Genomic DNA, 20,654 nt, shown 5'->3' with positions numbered 1-20,654 from the left:
GGACATAGCTACTTACATTAAATGAATAATAATAATATAATGTGATTACTGTACATTAGGTAAAGAATAAAACATGTCAGGACATGGTAGTGTGATGTGGTGTCCCGTCCTGAAGTGTTTTATTCCTCTTATCCCACATGTGCTAGTTTTTCATATGGTTCTAATTACATTTAAATGCTGCCAAATATCTGGAAAAAAAATAAGTTAATTCCTGTTGCTGTACATTATAACAGCTATAAACTGTATCGCTTTATGTTTTGTAGCAGCCTTAACTTTTTCTTGAAACAAACACCCCACAAACAAAAACACAGTTCGTCATACAACAGACAAATCACAAAGTCCTGACACTGGAGACTCCTTCCATTGTATTTTAAATTAACATCGTTTCTCTCAGGAAATTTCACAACGTCAACAAAACTTTTTTTTTTTCAAACATTTGGTTTCGAGTTTCAAATCCATCAAACAAACCCCAGTGGTTGAGTTGCTGCTACAGAAACGGTAACCTACCAGAACAAGCAGTAATATATAAAATATAAAAGAAGTCTGTTATCAGACGACGCTGTGGTTAAGGCTTGATCGTCTCCTGGAAACTTGGACAACATGACCTGTGGGCTTTCTGTTAAACGTTTACCCAGAGGAAGACGTTTAAATGGCATTTAATACACATTTAAGCCTTAAGATGTATGTCATTATGTAGAACGTCAACTATTATGCTTATCCCGGTTTGATAGATATGTTACAGATACAGTATATAATGTACCTCGGACACTCACTTTTAAACAGAGTGTAATTAGTATTAAAAGCTCTACATGTACAGTACACACTGTATTTGCCTCGTGGACTTAATATTGGAATATTGAACTGGATTTTTGTATAATAGTGTTTTATTCAATAAAAGGATCGCCTACATATGTGGAGATTTGGAACAATTTGGAACTAAAAATCTGGAACAGATCAGTTGTGAATGTGTAGTACATGGTATCAGTTAGATAAAAAGATAATAAAGTTTTTTTGGGTTTTTTTTGTGCTGAAGAGGCTTACTTCTTTCAACGAGTTAAAAGCATAAATTACAGCCTGAAAAATTTATGTTTTAGAGAGAGAGAGAGTGAGTGTGAGAGAGTGAGTAATTGTGTGTGTGTGTGTGTGTGTGTGTGTGTGTGTGTGTGTGTGTGTGTGTGTGTGTGTGTGTGTGTGTGTGTGAGAGAGACAGAGACAGAGACAGAGAGAATGATTGTGTGTACGTATGTGTGTGTGTGTGTGTGTGTGTGTGTGTGTGTGTGTGTGTGTGTGTGTCTGTCTGTCTGTCTGTCTCTGAGTGTGTGCAAGCTTGTGTCTTATAAAGTTTTGACCTTGTGGGGGCATTTGGCTGGTCCCCACAAGATGAACATGCAATGGCATAATTACCCTGCTTTATTCTGAATGTGTGTGTGTGTGTGTGTGTGTGTGTGTGTGTCTGTCTGTGTTGAGGCAGAGGCGGTGTCATGTATCTTGATGGGGAAAATAAAAGAGTCTCAAAGAATTTTGACCTTGTGAGGACACTTGTCTGGTCCCCACAACACACATCATTTTCTTGTTTTGTTTTCCCAGTAGTTTGAGCATTTATTTCAGAAAATCATACTGTTATTAAAATGCTTCCTTTTGGTTACTGAGATCACACTTAAGGTTACATTTCGGTGTCTTTCAGCATCAACAATGGACGGTTCTCAGGGTGGCATTTCAAACTTGTAATATCGATTGTTTGCCTCAGTGATCTGGGCCTGTCATGTTCTCTTCATTCTACATGCTAACTAAGATATTGGGGGCAGAGCTTTGTGAACATGGTTAGAAATGGGGGCATGAGCTAACTGAATATGATTTTTATTTATTTATTTTTTATTAGGTTTAGACCTAACTAAAAAAAAAAAGAAATTTAGTTTTAAAAGATAAAGAAGGTTTAAGCTCAACAGTGGTGACTCAAGCAGTTAAGGCTTGTATGTACTATTGATCATTCATATTCACTAGCCAAGAAGAGAAAGATAACAAACTATTCAGAAGGACACAATGAGAAGAAAACTGATGTTAGCTTTGGCTCAGTGCCATCAAGGCATCTGATAGGAATGTCCTCTGATAAAGAGAGAAGAAGAAACGCTTCAGAATGCTCTTCCAGCAGCCCTTTGTAATGACGGATAAACTATAAAGCGTGTGTGTCTGATTTATATCTTTGTGTGTATCGTTATCACAGTTGCTCTTTATCGTCCTTTCGTCCACTAAGCATTATGTAAATATTTTACTCCATTACGGAAATAATTTCGGATTTCCAACTTCGTTATCGTAGCTGACTGTTCGTGTCGACAAAAAGAGAACAGGGTCCAGTGAGACTCTTATCACTTCCTACAGAGTTGGACTTGATCATGATAGATGAGCTCTATAGAAACAGTGGATTCTTTGATTTCATGATGACATGTATGTAGCTACATTTTTTTATTATTTTAAACAGAATATAAACACCACATCAGTTCATGGTAGCTTCATGCAAGCTTCATCAATGTGTAAGCTTAATGCAATCTTAATAAGTTCTTTCAGAACTAGAACAAACATCTTGCACTCGGCCAAGCCGTGGTCGTGGTCTGTGTTAGCAAGTTTGTGCTTTTCTTTTCTTTTAAGACATCACTGGAAGTCGTTTTGTAGAAGAAAACACTCACTCACTCACTCACTCACTCACTCACTCACACACACACACACACACACACACACACACACACACACACACACACACACGGTTAACAGAAAATGACAGCTGCAGCCTCGGTTTCATTCTGTTTGCTGGAACTCGTGTGAACAAATTTATCACAAGCAACAATCAAAATTTCTCTAAAAGACATCGATTCTTATAAGACTTGCTGATGTTTTTCTTCATTGCTTGTTCAATGATAAGACCTGTAAATGCAGCATCATAGTCAGTGTCGGGAAAAGAGGAAGCTTCGCAGCACTGGATATGGGAAGTGTCTGGCGTGAGCTTGGGATATACGACGCGTGTTAACCTTTAGCCATAAAAACTCTGGAAACCATGACAGCCGCCGGCTCAAAGTCCTGTGACATGATTGCGAGTCACATGAGAAGTTTCTCTGAGTGTGTTTGATTCAGATAGGGTGAAAATTTCAGGGGTGTTTCACAAGCTGCGCATCAGTAAACATGGTGTCATTTTACATTAAGGCAGCGAGGAATTCTGGGACATGTGAGAAAGTCAAAGCAGGAGAACGAGAGAGGAGAAAGAGGAGAGGAAAGAATGAGGAAATGAGGAAAACAGATGGGGTGAAAATGGAGAGAATGGCAAATAGATAACAAAGATGCCATTCCATTGGAGAGAAACGTTTGAATTCAAATAAAAAAAAATAAAAAATAAAATCTGTTACTTCCTGTTATTATCAACTATAAATGCTCTTATCTTACTGAAAAGAAAAAGCAGACTACTACAAAATACTGACACTGGAGACCCCTTTAAAAAAAAAAAAGAAAGAAAGAAAAAGCTATAAAGAACTGACTGTATTGCAGTTTAATCCACTTTACCTCCATGTTAGGGATAAATTGTCTTAAAGGCTTAACATGATAACATCCGAACATCAGGTGTTAATTGTTCTTCTTTTTGGAATGATCTGCATAGAAGATTTTTTATTTCTTAAGCAAAAAAAGTGGAAAATTTGTTTCATAATTATTTGTGCTTTAATGTCACAACAATAGAGCAATATATTCATAAAACGTTTTTTTTTTCATACACAAATGACAGAATGACAGAAATTATAAATACTTTTCTTAGGCATAAAAAGCCTGAGTGTATCTACACATGCAGCATAGCAGAAGTACGGTAGGAAGCTCCACTATATGATATAAATGGTATATATAAAAAAACATTTAAACCTAAACAAAACACAATCCCAGCACCGAGTGGTTAAACGAACAGAGGAACAAAATTGACACAATCGGCATCAATGGTAATAATGTTAATATGGTCATATGTAACTAATATAAACTGGTCTCATATATATATATATGTGTGTGTGTATGTATGTATGTATGTATGTATGTATGTATATATATATATATATATATATATATATATATATATATATATATATTCTAAGTACCAGAATTATTCACATACACCTTGTAGTTTCTGAGATAAGCTCATTTTTTTACTTTGAGAATGTCGTTCTCTAGCAGTAGGCTCACAAATAATTTTAATAGAGTTAAAAACAATTGTCTCACACTGAAAGCCAAAAGAATCCTGACTCATTTTTCTATCAGACTTTTATATCAGGCAATAAAATAATTCATTTGTTTCTACTGATTGAAAATGTCTGTGGAACCCCAGAGTTCTGGTAAAAGTTTGTCTTTATTTCTCACTGCCTACACGCTACAGTTAGATTGTTATGAGAGTGAGAGTTTTGTCTTCAAACTTCTCTTCACTGCTCTAATAACTCGAATAACTAATAAACAAATACCAGGAATATTTTTCGGTCACTTCAGACTTGAAAACGAAATCTCGGCACAGATTCTCTTTTCTGTATAAAAGGTAAAGAATATCAGCTTCTAACCATTTGAACAGTAGAAGCTTTCTCTCAACACATCAAAACAAATCAGGGATCGTGTACTGTCTGTGTAACGAGAAACAACTTCGATAAATTACAAAAATTGCTTGACAAAAGTTTCTAGAGTTTATGGATTTCTTCTTAATTTTTTCTTATAGAATTTTGAGGATTTTGGAATTGATTTTAATTTATATATTTTTTTAAATATAAAAAACAAATACAATTATCCAATTTTTATATATGTATATACATATATCTGTTTATCATTTTTAGAGTTGATTTTTGAAATTATTTCTATTATTTCTCTATATGCAATAGAACGACCTAAAATACAAAAATACAAATGGAAAATATACAAAAATATTTTTTTTTAGAAATTTTCAAAGAGGGGTTTGAATATAAAAACCTTAAAAATAAATGATTCAAAGTTTAAATAAATTCATTTATGTAGCTGTATTTTCAGTTTGAAAATTTGTGAAAGAATTTGAAAGAAGTTTTACAAATTCAAATTTGAATTATTTTAATTTATTCAAGTATCTTGCATATGATTTTCCCCCCAAAGATACTATTAACTGAGCCAAAAAGGTAAATGCCCCTTGCAGTGCTAAGCTGATGTATACTAACTTTAAACATTTCAACATATAACCTGTACATATTTTTCAATGTGTTGTTATAGTTACAAGTTTTTACATACACCAATCAGCCCTAACATTAAAACCACTGAAAGGTGAAGTGAATAACTCTGATTGCCCTGCGATGGGTTGGCACTCCGTCCAAGGTGTATCCTGCCTTGATGCCCGATGACGCCTGAGATAGGCACAGGCTCCTCGTGACCCGAGGTAGTTCGGATAAAAGCGGTAGAAAATGAGTGAGTGAGTGAGAATAACTCTGATTATTTACCTCAGACTTTTACCTCAGAATTTTGTCATTTTTCTATTTCTTTAAAACTGCTTTAACACAAAGTCCACTGAAGTTGATGTGTTGACTGCAGGAAAAATGGGCATTTTGGAGGAACAAGGAAGTTTGGAGGAACAAGGAGGTCCTACACAATCGTATTAATGTTATGGCTGATCAGTGTATGACACAATTAAATATTATTATTATTATTATTATTATTATTATTATTATTACTCTCACAAGGAAAACGTAGCTTTTTTATGTCTTACGAAGTCAACAGTTCCTTCCCGATAGCACGGTCACATTTACCGGATTTGTTTTTGCTTTGATTGAAGTGAACTCGCACTGACTTCCTGTTACCTCAGACAAAGACCTGAACATGAACCGGACAAAAGCTTCAGTGAGAATCAACCATGACTCATGAATCATGACGCTTAATTTAAAAGCACACGTCAACACTTTAACACATTAACAGCATTATTGGTAAACATAGACAAACCTTTAAGGTCACTGTTAATAAACCAACCAAATAACCAAATAACTAACTAATGAATGTTTGTGGTTGTTAACTGGTAAAATTCAGAAGTTAGATCATCAAAGTTCAACATTTAGGAACATGTTGTAAGCGAATACTTTAAAAAGCTTCATTTTATTTAGACTTCTTTTTTTAGTTAAGAAGTGTTTCGTAAACAAAGAAATAAACAGACAGAACATCTGACCTATAGATTCTATAATCTACATTCTATAATGTTTTTTTTATTGTTTTATTCAATTTAGCTAATGCAGTAAATAATGTTAGTTAAAGGAGACGTAACATTTTCATGTATAAACCACAGAAATTCTCCATTAGTTGATAAAGTAACACAAGTGCGTGACACTTTATGAGTAAGACTTTCACCTACACATTTCATGCCCAGTTCAAATGTTCACAATTTTACACTTCTGTACAATTCCTTGTTTCACAAAACAATAGTCTGGATTACAGAGTGAACTGGCTTCTGTATTGTCCAAGCCAAGGAACATCCTAAACCGGAAAGCCGGAAAACTGTACAGCATTCCTGCTCATAGTCCAGGAAGTATGCTCTCTGACTGTGTGTGTGTGTGTGTGTGTGTGTGTGTGTGTGTGTATGTGTGTGTGTTTGTGCTATATGGAGGGTTGGGAACTGAACATTGTTCTCAGTAGGCTGAGAGAGATGTTATTATGGAAAACTCAGTAATAGGTTATCAGTAATACGTTTGTTAATAAGTTGTTCTTTTCTTACCATAATATTTTGGCATTACTGTATATGTATATGGTGATGCCAATAAAGCTTGTTCAAATTGAGAGAGAGAGAGAGAGAGAGAGAGAGAGAGAGAGAGAGAGAGAGAGAGAGAGAGAGAGAGAGAATGCATGGTCTACTTTTGTTGCAAAATGACAGACGGAGAATGTGGAAGCAATATTTGAAAACCTGGATGACATTAACTACAGGTCCAGATTTTAAATGCTCCAGATGTATACTCTCGTGTGTGTGTGTGTGTGTGTGTGTGTGTGTGTGTGTGTGTGTGTGTGTGTGTGTGTGTGTGTCACAGATCAGTTTTCCTTTTCTCTCTGAACCTATGAACACTTTTGTCTCACAGGACACACTTCCTGTCTTTAACACAAGCTAATCTAATTAATAGAATGTGATTAGTGAAGTGTGACGTTAAAGTAGGGATCAGTGGCCATTGACTGGTATGAGTGGTATGAGTGGTATGAGTGGTGTGAACAATATTTTTGGATTCTGTCTGCCTGTATACTGTTTCTGGATACATTTCAGGCCACGAGTGATTGAATAGTTAACGCTCCGCACTCTAAAAACTAGCTATCTAGGTGACGTTTCGATCACATCAACAAGCGGAAGCAATCCAATTAATCAGCTTTAGTTTCTTACCATTTCTTTTCTAACACCTAAGTTAGATAGGAATCATTTTGTTTTTGGGTCATTTTTGATCATGATCATTAGCTGAGATTGTTAGCTGTATGTTTACAGTCACTGGAGTGTCCAGCTTTTACAGCGTCATCTGGTGACATGCGTTTCTGCTCAGACGTGTTACTTAAACAGACTGTTTTGTTTTTTTACAAAATCAATTAGGAATATTTGAACTTCAGTCTAAGTCGGTCATACTGCAGAAAAATGTAAGCCCGGGATGTCTTTTAAGATCAAAGTTATAGGAAGGAGGTTACATCAAGAAGAAGATTATTTATTTATATACATGATTGAGAGGTTCATGCATTCACAGAGAGACACTTAGTTTTTATCCGCCACAGATTTTCATGCGTTAGCGTTTGCTGTAAATCAATTCATTTGTGTCGAAATGCTAGTTCACCACGACTGCTTTTATCGTCTCTTACGATCCTACATGTAAGACACTGATATGGACCTTAGACTGGTATGCAGACATGATGTATTGATTGCTTACACCAAAGTTTTGACAAGTCACAAATCTGTAGTCAGAAGTCAGTATCCTGAAGTGTTACTGGCATTGTGTAGGTCTTGAGGATTCAGTTAAGCTTTAGAGAGAGAGAGAGAGAGAGAGAGAGAGAGAGAGAGAGAGAGAGAGAGAGAGAGATGCAATTGTTTCCTCAAACTAGAATGCTCTGAATTCCCCCAAGATCTAGTTGCCATGGGAACAGCACGGCTCCGAAATCGGACTTTCTGACTGACCGGATCTTTGCTGTCAATCAAAATGTCACAAGTGACAATGGAGCTCTAATAGAAACATGTGTTTAAGACATCAGGGCATAGATATCTTGTTTTTTGTGTGTATATATGTATGTGTGTGTGTGTGTGTGTGTGTGTGTGTGTGTGTGTGTGTGCATGTGTGTGTGCGTGCATGTGTGTGCGTGCATGTGTGTTTGTGTGCATGTGTGTCTTTTAAGGATATAAGGGGTAAACATGAGTTGTTAACAGGTTGTTTACTGCTCATCATAGTATAACAAATATTGCACGCACAAACGCACACACACACACACACACACACACACACACACACACACACACACACACACACACACACACACACACACACACACACACACACACACACGTTAAATGAAAACAAACCTAATCACTGTAGCTAAATTATGCTAACCTCAATGTTGAATAGGTGAAACTATGACTTTTGTTTGTACCATTTGGTGAATAGGATGGAACTGGCTCTAGCAGGATCTGAGCTCAGTTCTGTTTGCCCCATAAATTTGCACGGACATTAAGTTTGGAACACACCCTACTTACAAAAAGGCCGCATTTGACTCTTCTGCCATCATGACAAAGCTTTTTTTTCTTGTTACTGCCATCCTCCCTATTCCCTGTGATGGCTAAGGGCATGTTTTTGAACATTAAGTGTGTACTTTATTTATAATCCAACAATCATGACAGGTCATTGTGTAGGAACATAGACACAAAATATTCTACAGTGATAACATACAAGTGGATCAGAACCGAGAGCAAAGAACAGGGCTCGGACTGATGTAGGATTTCAAATTTCAGAACGACACGCCAACACTAATTTGGGGATAAACATTAAACAGGTGCACACATTAGGAGAAGAAACCAGTTAGATGGAGATGAGACTAAAGTCAAAACAAACAACAAGCTCAAACAAACAAGAACTGGGAACAACATCATGTGCTGGGAGGTGGAACTCACCACAACCACAAAGTCTCAAAATAGTACACTACTTAGTGAATAGGGTGTAGTTTCAGAGTCATAATGCAATCAAAGTAATAATCATTCATCCGGATGAGGTTGGCAATTTAGCTGAGAATTTCATCTACAGGATAAAAAAGTAATTAAGATGTTGGCAGCTTCATAAATGTAATTAACGTTCCTAAATTAACGTGGAGGTTTTGTAATGAAGTCTGATCTACTGTACACGCATGCTGTTGTTGCACTCTGAGAGCTTGTTGAAGAACTGACGTCCTTATAAACCTCTCTTGAAAAATGGATTTACCTCTATTGTCATAATGACACACACACACACACACACACACACACACACACACACACACACACACACACACACACACACACACACAAGCAACAGTTAAATGTCTTCCATCTGATGTGCCTCTGATTTAAGGTCAATTGCACTTATCACTATTCCCTAGACTCAGATGTAAGTGAGCTCGCTCTCTCTCTCTCTCTCTCTCTCTCTCTCTCTCTCTCTCTCTCTCTCTCTCTCTCTCTCTCTCTCTCTCTTTCACACACCACACACACACTCTCTTCATGAGTCTCTCTCCCTCCGTCTCACACCACAATCTCTCTCTATTTATTCTTATTCTCTTCATATCTCCCTCTCACCCCCCCTCTCTCTCCCTCTCTCTCTCTCTCTCTCTCTCTCTCTCTCTCTCTCTCTCTCTCTCTCTCTCTCTCTCTCTCTCTCTCTCTCTCTCCACCCTGTCACACTGTCACATTTCTCTTATTCTTTGTACCACATGTCGTATTAGCATACGACTAATGCTAATAACCTCCATGAAGCTTTGTTTGACGTCAACAACCCACAATTATGAGGGATGTGTTAGTTCAGGACAGTGTATCAAAGAATCACATTCCACATGAACAAAAAGACAACAAGCTCAGATCTGCCTGTGGAAGAAAGAAGTGGGCTTATTTACGTGACGCGTTATGGTCTGAATCGTCTGTATTTGTTGATGAATGTTCTCTTGCATTTAAAACTTTTGAGATTGTTATCATGCAGCTATTTGTAGGTGTTTATCACACACTAAGGTTCACTCTGGATCTCTCCATTTTGCAGATTCTCCTCCTGATAGAGCAGGAAGGAGGCGGAGCATGCCAGGCTCCGCCCCTGACAAAACCCCACCCACGATGGAACCTACAGCTGCTGCCACGCCCTTTCGAGTTACAGTAAGTTGTTACAAAGCTGTCTTTTCTGATGCTGGTTATTACATGTCTGCGCATGCGTACGCGTGAACCAACTCAGTCTCACGGCAGTTTGTGACATAGTCACGAAAATTTAGTCTACTGATGCAGGCCGCGAATTCTCCTTCATTGCACTCAAACCACTTCCCAGGTAATGTTACTTGAAGGTAATGATCAAATTTGAATATTTAGAATTCGCAAAGCCATGAAAGCCTGGCGAAATCACCCAATCACAAAGCGGACTGGCTCCGTCTCCATAGCAACAGATGCTGAGGTGTCCGCTTCACGCTTGGGTAATTTCTGCAGGCCACGAATTCTAAATGTTTAAATTTGATCATTACATTCAAGTAACATTACCTGGGAAGTGGTTTGAGAGCAATGAAGGAGAATTCGTGGCCTGCAGAAATCAGGAGAATTAAATAAAATGGACGGTCATGACATTGTATTGTTGAATTATCAAGCACACTTTCATGTTTATGTGTTGAAAGAAAGATGAGGATATCATTAAAAGAGAATCGGCGGTGGGTCATCAGGTAGTTTTAGCTGACACACATCTTCAACATAGTAAAAGTAGATAAGGCTCATGGGTAATGTAGTATTTAGTTTCCTGTCCGATTTGACACACCAAATAGATGGAAAAACGGCTTTTTTCAGAAAAGAAACCATAGCACAAATAGTTAGTACCCTACAGAATATAAAGCAATAAAAACAAGGATAAAATCTCCTGGTTAAATGTTGAGTAATGTAGTGCTTAAAGTTTAAAAATGAATAAAAAAACGGGCAAAAACAATGCTACCAAGTGGCAGAAAGAAAAACGCGGTGCAGACACGAAAGATGCTTCCTATTAAAATACATTAGATCGAAAGTCGTGCTGAGTGACACGAAAAAAAGGGAAATTCGTATCCACAAACACAAATTAATAGATTAAATTTGTCACGAACTGCCGTGAGACTGGATTGCATGCACGTGTGTATTTAACAATTACCCTTCAAAGATTTTTTTTGTTGTTGTTGCAGAAAACCAATTTCCTCTTTCAATCTTGACTCGTAAGTTGCGGTGTTGCTGATTTAATTAAGTCTCGTCTCTGTCCTCGTAAACACTTTCCCCGCAAACGTTAAATTTTCCTCAGTCGTTTATTTCTTTTCAAGATGGAAGCTTGAGCTCTAATAAACAGTTTGTTTCTACTTTATAGATACAGCTGTGTAACTGATAACACGTGATTCCTTCTTTGAATCTACAACATCTTGCTATTTAAACAATTTAACTACATAGGGTTTTATTTTCCACAGAAATGTATAAACATGGTGAGATTAAAGTGAACAGATGTCCGAGTCGGAAACTTTATCAGAAGCTGAGGCAACGATAGGATGCTTTTAGAGTCACTGGTTCATTATGACACTCTCGAATGCTCGAATCTGATTGGTCAGAGGATGTTGATTGATTATTAATACTTTCGTTCGATTACGTTATTGGCATAATTTAATTAATTTATTATAAATATGTATTTAACATAAGGATTGGAGCCTCCAGTGTTTTGTATTTACTAGCTTCGCCTTTTTCTTTCCTTAACGCTAACAATTTGGGAAAGAGTTGCTGCTTTTTCTCTTTTCTTAACATCAAAGAGACTAGCAACTTATTTTTTGGATGTTTTACATTATTAAATGTAACTAAATGCTGAGTAAAACTTGTTATAACCGTCTACTGTAAACTGGTGAATCTTCCCAATAAATAAACAAACTCAAGTCTCAGTTTAAAATTAAACTTAAAAATTTAAACTTTAAAATTAAAAACTTTAAAATTTAAATTTAAAAATGATCTTTCCTTAACGCTAACAATTTTGGAAAAAAAAAGATGCTTTTTTCTTTTCTTAGCATCAAAGAGACTAGCAACTTGTTTTTTGGATGTTTTACATTATTAATCGTAACTATAAGCTGATAACCGTCCACTGTAAACTGGTGAATCTGCCCAAAAAATAAACAAACACTCTTCCTGAAGATAAAAAAAGAGAATGATTTCATCTTTATTTAAATCTCAGTTTAAAATTAGTATTGGAACAATGTCCATAAAAAAAAACAACAACAAAGTGCTAAACACTATTTGTATGTTATTGTGTTTCTGTGTGTACTGTATGTGAGTGTGTGTTTGTTTAATAAAACATTATAAGGTTTTATGTCTTATTCTACAGAAATTTCAAAAATCAATTATTAGAAAACAAAACAAACAAAAATTCCCACAAATTCAAAATTAACATTTACATCAGTTTTTTTAATATACTGTATATATTTCTGAAAACGTGACTGGTGGCAGCGTCCACTGTTAATACATTTAAATTGTATTTTATTTTATGATTAACAGCTGTTATAGAAATACTTAAATACGAACTAGATAGATAGATAGATAGATAGATAGATAGATAGATAGATAGATAGATAGATAGATAGATAGATAGATAGATAGATAGATAGAACAAAAGAACGTAGCTCTAACACTACAAGATATATTAAGAAAGCTTAATATCTCATGTATGAATGCAGTGACAAACATTAATATACTGGCAAGACTTAACAGTAATAATTAAACAATTAATGAATTAACGGTATGAATTAACGATGCATATACAGTAGCCATGAACTAATCATGACCTAATGAAGAGTTAATCTTAACAATGACAAGAGATTTACAAACGCATAAGTGAATAATAACCACCTTTTCTTTGTAAGTTAGCTCATGTATAAATGTAACCTCTATCAATCTGTGAATTAAATAAACATTATTTCAAATTGTTTATAGAATCTGCCTTATGTAGCTATGTACACAAATATCAGTGGATGGATGGCGATGGATAATTTTTATAATTTACACTTATCCTCCTTATCGTGTGTGGAAACACACCAATCGTTTGGTCTGAAACTGTTTTCATTGTCATTTCCATCCGTTTCTTTTTTCAAATCTCACTCATGTGCTAGAACATGTTCTGGGTGGCAAGGACAGAATCCCATCAGAATATGTGTATAGTTTGGAGGCACTAATGGGTGGTAGTGAAGGATTTGTTACATCATTGAGTTGTGCAAGTTACTGTAAGCTAGTAAGGCAACACTAGCAACACCTGAGGAAATGTTGTTTACTCTCCACTGATTGTTTCAAAGAAAACTGAATTTTGAAAAGTCGATACACAATGATCTTTGATTTTAATCCAGTCACTATCACTTTCTCTGTAAAGGTCGTTTTGTCACAGAGCTTAAAACCTAGCACACAGACCTGATGATACATGGAAGTACGGAAAAGCTAATTAGATTCCAAGCTTCTAAAGCCCGAGGCTTGTGGCCAAGAACAAGTGTGCACAAGGTATCGGATGATCTGCGGCCTGTGGGTGGAGTGTCTGAGATCGAGCCTAGGATCTGATTAGCTTCCTTTTACCCTGTATAGAATCAGACAGGTATGAGATCTGCCGTAGCTGACTATCTTGAAGGGAAATCGAGAGGTCTGATTTAATTGTCTTCAGATGATGCATAGAGGATTATATTTAAATTTGGATTTTAGCCATGCTCAAGTGTCATATATCAGAGCACCTTCAGACTATTCTGTGAATCTACTTATGGTTATAATAGGAGCCTGTTAATATGGAACTTTCTTTAATACTATATTACTTACGTACTATTTTTGAAGCTCAGTTTTAAACATAGTTTTAAACTCCAGAGGTTAAACCCGTTTTCAGTTAAGAAAAGGTCTTCTTTTTACAACAGGACTTATTCGGATGATATGTATGTAGACATCAGCCTTAAGTCTAGTGTTACCAACATCTTTAAGACAGTTGACACCTGTTATTTTAGTATATTAGTTGACAAGTGTTACCAACAGCTTTATGACAGTTGTCAGTTAGAATAAGCCTTTATACACGTTTACATAGGCTTATGACAGTTGTATTAAGGGCTTATTTTGTTGTTTTGTATTTGTCACGTTTCCTTGTTACCAAAATCTTTTTACAGTTGATGTCTGTTACAATAACATTAAGTAGGTTTATGACAGTCAGCGTAAAGTACTTATGAAAGTTCTATGTATCGTGATGGAAAATAAACTCTTGAAAAGTAAAAAACAAACAAAACAAAAAAAAACCCCCAAAAAAACAGTTTTACATATTTTAAACTTCAGTAAGAAACCAACAGTCTACTCTAAATTCATGAACAGAATGAATTGGCATAAAAAAAAAAAAAAACCTGGGATCACAGATGTGAGTGATGCATAAATCAAGCTTTTTGCCTCTGAACAGCTTGAGCCAGAGGATACAATCAGAAACTCACAGATGGATAGATTACACTGGACTCTGGGGTCTAAACAGCCTCCAGGTTCCCACAAGCCACTAGTACAGGAAGGCGTGGGAGTCTGTAAGCACATAAACTGCCATCCAGAGACCTCCTGAACTTCTCACGCTGCTACAAATTTTAAGCACTGGATTTTTATTGTTTGAGAAAAGTATCGCACTGCTGTAGCGACATAATCAAGGAATGCTGTGAAAGGAAAATGCTGTTAGAAAAAGAAATCATTGTAAAGTTTGTGAGACGTCTATAAGAAAAGTTTCCAGGATAGGCTAGGAGGAATGGTCTCACTTTTTCACTCGTATTCTGATGTGGCATGAGCTGGAGGTTAAGAGATAAGGTGAATGGCATCACATGGTTTAAAGGAAACATATGCTTGTCTTCTCTAGCTCCTCTGTAGTTCGTAGCTGGCATGTGATAGGCAAGAGCTAGCTAGTGGGTGAGTCTTTCACCAAGCGATGTAGGTCTTGAGCAAAATTTGGGAGAATGGTGGCTGAGCAACACACAGAAGCAGCGACACACTATAATTATAAACACTATATGCCTGGTTATACTCCAGTCCAGTAGGTGGTGGTAATGCACTGTTCATGTTGACTAAACACCATTATATAGCATTATAGGTAAAGTGAGTTAGCAAAAATAAAACAACTAGCAAACCTGGCTATCTGTAAAACACAAGGCTGCTGGTTACTGTGTTTTTCCCCCAGAAACTACTATTATTAGTAGAAGCACTTACAGAAGCAAAATGCTGCTCTTTAAATACTCATGTTTCCTTTCTTTTTCATCTCTCTCCTATATCCTGTCGATCTCAATCTCAACCCAGTAAATCAAAATTCACAGCGAAACTTGACATTTTGAAACAATTTATTTGGCACTGTAATACTGTTGTAATAAGCCATAGGTCAAGGGTCTATGATTAAAGAGTCATTTATAACAGCCAATCAGAATCAAGGATGAGAAGTATTTGATCTCAAAACATACAATGTTAGAGAGTGATTTTTAATGCGGTTTTGAGATCAAATACTTCTCATCCTTGATTCTGCATTTTAGCATTTTAGCATTTTAGCATAGTACTGTACAATGTTTGTTGCCTTACTTTTAATTAAATGAAAACTTGTTAACACATTGGTTTTTGAAGAAATTCTAAAATTTGGTGGTCACAATCTAACATGAACCCAACTGTTGGTTGAACTGTCAGTTGCCTGCCAGACCACTAGATGGCGGGCTGACAGGTCTCCTTGTTTCAAATGTTGCCACATGTGTCTTGTTAATGTTTGATTAGGTTTGTTATATATGTCTGTCCAGGCAGGGGCGCCACTAAGGGTGGGAAAAGTTAGAACGGTTCTAAGGGCCCATGCACTTTTGATGCCCCCAGAGGCTTGTGTGTTTGGTGCGAAATGGGTGTGGTCCAGGTCTTGAGATTGGGGGAGTCATTGTTCAATGCTGTGTGTTGTTTGCATGTCATGTGCGCTCCATGTTCATGTTGCCAGGCTAGCTATAGTATGTCATGTTAGTCATGTGTGTTCTATGTTTACTATGTTTGCCAATATAGCCATGCTAGTCACAGTATCATGCATGTCCTGTTCCATGTAGTTAGATAACCTATTTTTGTAAGAAAAGCATCTAATTGCATTGGAATCTCGCATTTGGGACTGGTACTTATTAAGTGCCAATTTCTACACTAACCTGACTGATGAATTGATGTCTATTATTTATAGTACAGAAGTAATTACTGACCCAAGACTGATTCAGAGGAAGATATTTATGTTAGGGATTCAGATATAAAGTGATTCTAGCAGTGCATACACGTCATATCGCTCTTTGTTTTGGAGGTTGTCTCCCATCTCCTAATTTGCATCTCTACACTGTGCCTTCACAATATAATTAGTGCATTGAAACCTTGAGTGATTAGTCTGTGATTATGGGTGTGTGTTGAGGAGAGGTGTGTGTGTGTGTGTGTGTGTGTGTGTGTGTGTGTGTGTGTGTGTGTGTGTGTGTGTGTGTGTTCATTTGGCTGGAGTAATCAAATATGCAGATGCTGTAATTGTGACTAGAGAAGTCTAATAAATGGCTGTTTACAATTACATTTTACATCAGAACTTGAGTGGCCATGTTTTAGTTCTTTGTGAGAAACAGTGATAAGAAAACATGTAAATCTGGAGATTATGAGACACACTAAACAACTAAACTTTTACTTCTAGTTACTAAAGTTAAGTTAACTTTTCTTAATTGTGCAATTTATGAAACTAAGCACGATGTCCACATAACTGCTATAAGTCACATACAGGCATTTGAAAAGTATATTTTACTCACATTCATAAAGCTACATTACATCTACATAACCCTTTATGACAAATGACAAATATCTAAGACTTATGCACTGTTTAGCTAAAAGGTCATAAAGCTATGTTAACATAGCTACATAACCTTTTCATGACATCTGACAAACGACCTTCAAACATTTGTGATGGTTATTGAAAGGATTCATAATGCTACATTACATCTATAATCATAGACCGTTAAGCATTTTAAAGGTTTATATAATAATATTCATAAAGCTACATCACATCTACATAACCCATTCATTCCAACTGACAAATACATTTACAAACATTTAAGGTGGTTTTTGTAAGGATCCATAAAGCTAAGTTACATCTACAATAAACTTTTAAATGTTATAGAAGGTTTGAGACAGTTATAAATGGCATACATATATAAGTGCTATGTATTTCTATGAAATAAAAACTTTAAATGTTACCAAAGGATTTATGACATATGACATGTTAGAGTAAGCCTCTTTAAATGTGTATGTAAGTTTATAACACATGTCATGAAGGACTTATGTAGGTGCTATGCATCATAGTGGTCACCAGCCATCTGTATGACTATGGACACCACCTTTATGTAAAGTCTCTATGAATCAGTTTATGTCTATCAGAATAATCCTTTATAAATATTTATGTACGTTTATGACAGTTGTCATGAATGGCTTATATTGTTGCTGTGTACCACTATAAACAACAGACTTAACATAAATATTATAAAAATATTATGATGTCAGCTGACACCTTAGCGCAAGGCTTTATAAACATTTATATAGGTTTATAACAGTTATATACTTATACTTAGACTTATATAGTTTCTGTGTAACACTAATGACACTGGTCTTAAGTTAATTGTTACCAATATCTTTTTGACAGTTGTAAATAGTTACAGTGCTTATGTAGGGTTATGACAGCTGTCACAAAGAGCTGTTGAGGTGCTGTGTATCATTATGAACACTACCTTTAAGTAAAGAGCTAATGTAGGTCTTATTTATTGTGATGAAAAATAAACTCATAAAAAGTAATAAACTCATTAACAAAGACGTGAGGACAATCTATGCCTGTTATAATAAGGCTTCATATTTAGTAACCCTACCATGTCTGTGCAAGCCATCTTTTTCTTTGCTCTTTTACCTTTCGTTTTTTTCCCTCATTGTGTTGCACTTCTGCCCCGACAATCTCTAAGTAAGCATACGCATACTTTTGACTTCATCTGCCCTTGCCTGCTCGTCTTTCACTCTCTCTTCTCTCATTCTTTTTCAAATTTCTTAGTCACGGCCCACTGTCTCCATAGCAACTAGAAGAAGTTGATTCTTGAGTGGCTGAACACACACACACACACACACACACACACACACACACACACACACACACACACACACACACACACACACACACAAACGCTGAACATGAACAAAAATAAGTTAAAGATAACATGGAATTAGAAGTGGTTATATTGAATGATCATTTAAATGTCCTGTATAAAATCTCCATTTTCTTTTAACCCCTTACCTTGTGGTGTGTGATCTCCATATCGGTTTACCTTGACAGCGCAAAATACAAATTTTTGAATTCTTTTGCCATTTGCTAAATTTCTGATTGCCTATTCTCTGCAAAATTGTTTATTCCCAGTGCAGATACATTTATCTATATTTAATTCAAGCCAACTGCCAAGTGGCTGAAGTTTGAGCGTCCTGCTTGAGTGGGAGTTGAAATTATAAACTCCTTGCAAGTATTGCAGAAGCAATCCCACAGACTGCTGACTTGTGTCATATAAGTGCGCGCGCGCACACACACACACACACACACACACACACACACACACACACACACACACACACACACACACACACACACACCTCAATTAATTATGGAAATAGATTTTTAATGATGATAAGAACAAATGAATGGACGAACTAAAAAAAAAAAAACACTGTAGATTGTAGTCCATTAGTCACAATGGTCACAACAAGAGCACTGCTGACATGACAGCCTGACCGGTCTAAAGTTATGAATGAATCAATCAATCAGTCAATCAATCATTTAACTACTAACAATTAATGTTACCAGGTCACAATAGGAGTACAGCTAACATGGCAACCAGACCAGTATACCATGATAAGTGAATGGATGGATGGATGGATGGATGGATGGATGGATGGATGGATGGATGGATAGATGGATAGATAGATAGGTAAATTAATGAATAAATGAATAAACAGTTACTGACTGTGATCTGACACCAGGCTATGACATAAACACAACTCACATAAACACCCTGACCAGTGTAAAGTGAACAATAAATTATTTGAGTAAATGAATGAATGAATGAATGAATGAATGAATGAATGAATGAATGAATGAATTATGTTATACAGTTGGAACATGACACCAACACCCTGACCCATATAAAGCAAATGAAAGCATAATTGCTGATGATGAAGCTCCGACCAGTGAATGAACAAACAAACGAACAAATACTGTCTGTAATCCCTTCAGATCACCAAAGGATGATTGCTGGTCTGAAATGCTTCCAGGACTTCTAATATTTGCCAGTTGTCTTCCACAACTGAAAACCTCGTCTATAAATGTCCAGACTTCTCTGTCCTGGTCTCCCCTGAGTGCAAAGGAAAATCAATGTCCAACATGTTGAAAAATAGTAGCTGAAAGCAAGCATGACGTAAAACAATGGTACAATGGTACAGGGACAGCTTCAATGCCTTCAGCATCACTGTGAATGAATCATCTCCTTTTTCTGTGTCACTTCTTCTCACTAGGGTTTCCTGAGTCGCAGGTTAAAAGGGTCAATAAAGAGGACTAAGAGTCAACCCAAGCTGGACAGGAATAGCAGTTTCAAACACATCCTGCCTGGCATCAGACCCGGAGATAATGACAGGTAAGAAGAAGCTCTGTGAATGAAATGTTTAATCTACAGGATTAAGCCACTTAGCTTTCACGCTCTGATGGTTTCTTGCTACTTATGTGAATCGAATCAGTTCACGTCAAGGAGTCAATGGAAAGAAGGAGTCACTTGCAAATTCACTATCATTACATTTGAACTCTTACATGTTGAGTTTTGTCTGAAGCAGATTGCGTCACTTCACTTCAACCAGCACTTAAGCGGGGCTGGTCAGTGGTGGTGGTGGTGCCAAGGTGTGTGTGTGTGTGTGTGTGTGTGTGTGTGTGTGTGTGTGTGTGTGTGTGTGTGTGTGTGTGTGTGTGTGTGTGTGTGTGTGTGTGAGAGAGACTGGGAGAACATTTTAGAACTCATAAAGGGTAAAGACAGGCCCCCTAGAAATAATAGCCATATAAAAGAAATCTTTCTAAGACATTATTATAGACGACTTGGAAAGATGTACAGTCAAGGTCATATTATACCTGTACATATATAAATAAAGGATAAAGACAATGTTTACAAAATAATTCTTCAAAAAAAAACATCATATATGTGATGTACTGTGTTGCACTTACATGCGCATCTGGTGTACAAGTTGCAGTTCACTGAAGCGAACGTTTCTGTTCCTGTCAGCTGTTACTGATGTATAAGCGAGTGCTTAAAGATTTATGCATGCGTATAAGTAGAAATGTGGCGAGCATACTGTATGTGTCTGCGTTTCAAAACGAGCTGCTTATCAAGGTCGCCGCGACACATGC

General features: G+C 36.5%; 1 protein-coding gene across 9 annotated transcripts in view; it reads left to right on the top strand.

Annotated features, from left to right (window-relative positions):
* Positions 1-20,654, top strand: part of dab2ipb (DAB2 interacting protein b) — a 140,303-nt gene that overhangs the window by 56,229 nt on the left and 63,420 nt on the right. For all 9 annotated transcript variants that reach the window (XM_047809052.1, XM_027178737.2, XM_047809051.1 and 6 more), the window contains 2 exons: positions 10,239-10,348; positions 19,778-19,896. In XM_047809052.1, coding sequence (XP_047665008.1) covers positions 10,239-10,348; positions 19,778-19,896 — 229 coding nt within the window. The remainder of the gene's footprint in view (positions 1-10,238; positions 10,349-19,777; positions 19,897-20,654) is intronic.

Source organism: Tachysurus fulvidraco, chromosome 26 (assembly GCF_022655615.1).
Source record: "Tachysurus fulvidraco isolate hzauxx_2018 chromosome 26, HZAU_PFXX_2.0, whole genome shotgun sequence".
Classification (NCBI taxonomy): domain Eukaryota; kingdom Metazoa; phylum Chordata; class Actinopteri; order Siluriformes; family Bagridae; genus Tachysurus; species Tachysurus fulvidraco.
The sequence above is the reverse complement of the archived record's forward strand: the minus strand, read 5'-3'. Positions and strand labels throughout refer to the sequence as shown.